Raw genomic sequence first — 3,223 nt, 5'->3', positions numbered from 1 at the left:
GGCCTTGTAGTATGTGCCCGTCATTTATAATGTTCGGGAAAATTTTAATAAAGTATTATTTAAGATCAAAATTTTCTTATTAATCTAACATTTACTAGTTTTAATGAATTTTTTTTTGAATTATAATTTAATTTCCATAGTTCTATGTTTAGTATTAGATTCGGTACTTTAAAAGTACCATTGCGCATTTTAATTAAGATATCGTTCAAGATTCGAAAACCTTTCACTTCAATTTAAGGTGGAGGATGTTGGATTCTTAATTTAACATTGAGCTTATATGTGAATAATTATATATTACAGTTTGTCATATAAAATTAAACCCATTTAAGAGTGGCCTACTAAGGTTTGAATAATTTCGCTCAACTAGTATAAAGATAAGCCTACAACAAATATATCTCCACAATGAATAATTCTACAAATCCCAATTATATCAAATTTTAATAAGCATCACAAGTGAATCGTTTTTCTCAAAAGCAATTAATTAGAAAATTAGTGTGTTGACATTCAACTTCTTTTATTGCCAGATTCAAATTATTCTCACTGTATACATAAATAGAATGACTATAGTTAGGTCTCATTATCAAACAATAACTATACAAGTTTTCTAACAAAATTGGAGACATAAGGATATGCTCATGTTCGGGCTATTCCCTTCTTCACAAGCATATCATAAACTCTATCGACTTTGTTACGGTCAACGTTAAACAAGTTATAGGCGTCCGCTTTCTTTGTTACCTTTCCATTCAACACTTCCACAGACATGGTCTGCAGCATGTTGAGATAATGTGCAGGCAATATTCGAATCTCGCGGCAGAGCCGCTTCTCCTGCGCAAACAGAATTTAATGCTTACGACAATGAAAGACGGATCCTAAAGAAATTGAAAGTTGTGAAATGCCATCGCAATCTTACAGTTTCCGAGAGTAAATCAGCGCCTGCAAATCCAGTTATGTCCCAATCATCCAAGGAGCTCGCAATAGATCGCATTGCTAAAGATGAATCTTTGTTACTGGGATTTAGATCCGTTGCTCCCCTAACAAGTCCCCGAGGACTGCCATCTAGTTCACCTTTGAGATGGTTTGGCTTCTGCAGGACCTTAACACTTGGACCAGCCTGAGAACCTTCCTTAATCCTAAGAGCAGTTTCTTCAGCTTCCTTCCTCTTCTGTTCAATAAATGTCTTTGCCTCATCTGCTGTTCGACAACCAGCAGCTCGAGCTTCCTGCATAAGACAAGGATCTTATCAAACATAAGCTTATTTTCATAAAGTATATTGGCCCAAACTGTTGCTCATTAGAATCCTACAAACTCTCCGACAAAATTTAGAGCAACCTTTTACAATTACATAATGGAAAATACTGATGCTAATCCAGGCAAAGACTAGAAAAATTGAATGACATAAAGTTCAAGCACCGCATGCATAATGCCTCAGACCTTAAGATCTTGTATCCTTTTCACAATGTGATGTTCCTCAATAATATTTCGAAGCAATGCCTCGTGCTCTTCTTTTGAGTGAAATCTCATGAAGACCTTGAACCCCTGATATATTTCTCGTTCTTCAGGTGACAGGTTCTTCTCAAATGGGTCAGGGTAAAGCAGATTTCTTTCCAGAATAAAATCCTTCCTGCGTTTCCTCTCATCAAGCCTGCCAAGAGGTTTCAATATTTTAGCATTAGTTCCAAAAGAGTATGGATCATTAAAAATAAAAGACAAAAAAGGAAAAAAAAAAAAAGAAAGAAGATTAACAGCTTAATCTGCAGAAAACAAATACCTAAGAATTAGTAGACCGTAAACTGAAATTCGCAAAAAAGAATGGGAAAAAAATTCATTTATGAAAATATGTTTCTCAATGTGCATATGCAGGCATAAGTTAATGATCCTGTTATTTATTCTCTCTTTCACCTTTATGCACTAGGTGTCCCTTTTCATCAGAAAGTGACGGCTATTAGCTTTGGCAGTACTGTAGTTTCTAATATGAAACAAGTAACTTTCTGAGAACTGTACAAATACCTTTTTGAGTAGATACGTAGCACTCGTAGTTTCAATTCACGCTCAGCATCAGTGTCGGAGTCCTTAAATTCCATATCTGCCAGTAACTGCTCTGCGTCGTTGTCGTATTCAATTTCGAATTCCTGCCTCTTGAAGTTATAGCCACTCAACTCTGTTATAGAAGGTCCCTCATCACCAGATATTCGAGGTTTCTTCTCTCCAATACTCCTATCCACATGGGGCTCTACCAAAAATTCAGAAGTAGCACCAAGATTTTAGGAAAATGCCAAGAAAAGGCACAGAGCAATTTGAGCGTCTAAAACAAAATGAACTACATAAGAAATGGTTTTTACTATAAGGCATAATTCAGAAAGCAAACCTTCCACTTTGGTTTCGTCCTTTATCTGGGGCTTGTTAGGGGCCATCTCTACTGAGCCTGAGACCAGAGCCACTCCAACCTCTGATGTCAAAGAGAACAGGCCATTGAAGTTATATGAGCATAGATGAATATGAGAAAAGTATAGGACAGGGAGGAAAAAAAAGGTGCAAGAATGTTGACTCTTGTACCAGTTGGGTGAGTGGAAGATTGAGGACCTGGACCTTTTCTTGACTCTTCATACCTGTTCAGCACAACAAAAGAATAATAAGCAGACAAGGTTAAAGAAGCTGAAATGAAAAATAAAAAAAATGACAAAAAAGGATATACTTGATTCTAGCTGAGATAGGAGACTCGTCCTTGGGTTGAAGCTCCCCAACCAAGGGAACTTCTGCAGAACCAAAAGAAAAAATGGTGAAAATGGCAAATATTAATCCACAAGGTCATCTCCATCAAAATTACATTACAGAAAAGGAAAAGAAAGAATTAAAAAATGATAACATGGCAGTGAGTACGTTCACGAAGACGTGACTAAAAGTCACCCTACTTGACCAAGAAAAGAGATACACAAAAGCTATAGGGTCTCAATACATTTTTCAGCATCAATTTAGCGGAACAGGTTTCAGCACCAGCAAACTTAACTAAATGATTTAACTCAACAAATGGGAGAATTTCATATTCTAGACATGCATACCAGTGGTCAAAGTGCAAAGACTATCTCACCTATCTTGACATCAACACCAGGTCCTTTGGCCATGGCAAGGAGCTCGTCTTTGCTCTTTCCCATAACATGGGACAAATCCTAGGTGGATAAATCATTAAAAGTATACACATGAAATGTCATATACACAAAAGAAAAAA

General features: G+C 36.5%; 1 protein-coding gene across 2 annotated transcripts in view; it reads right to left on the bottom strand.

The window, feature by feature from the left end:
• Window positions 1-502: 502 nt before the first annotated feature.
• Window positions 503-3,223, bottom strand: part of LOC21397414 (transcriptional adapter ADA2a) — a 4,016-nt gene continuing 1,295 nt past the window's right edge. For both annotated transcript variants that reach the window (XM_010105780.2, XM_024170559.1), the window contains 8 exons: window positions 3,086-3,164; window positions 2,693-2,753; window positions 2,554-2,606; window positions 2,366-2,446; window positions 2,008-2,230; window positions 1,432-1,642; window positions 911-1,219; window positions 503-825 (listed from right to left, as the gene is read on the bottom strand). In XM_010105780.2, coding sequence (XP_010104082.1) covers window positions 634-825; window positions 911-1,219; window positions 1,432-1,642; window positions 2,008-2,230; window positions 2,366-2,446; window positions 2,554-2,606; window positions 2,693-2,753; window positions 3,086-3,164 — 1,209 coding nt within the window. In that variant the 3' untranslated portion in view covers window positions 503-633. The remainder of the gene's footprint in view (window positions 826-910; window positions 1,220-1,431; window positions 1,643-2,007; window positions 2,231-2,365; window positions 2,447-2,553; window positions 2,607-2,692; window positions 2,754-3,085; window positions 3,165-3,223) is intronic.

This window comes from Morus notabilis, unplaced genomic scaffold (assembly GCF_000414095.1).
Source record: "Morus notabilis unplaced genomic scaffold, ASM41409v2 Scaffold1206, whole genome shotgun sequence".
NCBI lineage: Eukaryota > Viridiplantae > Streptophyta > Magnoliopsida > Rosales > Moraceae > Morus > Morus notabilis.
The sequence above is the reverse complement of the archived record's forward strand: the minus strand, read 5'-3'. Positions and strand labels throughout refer to the sequence as shown.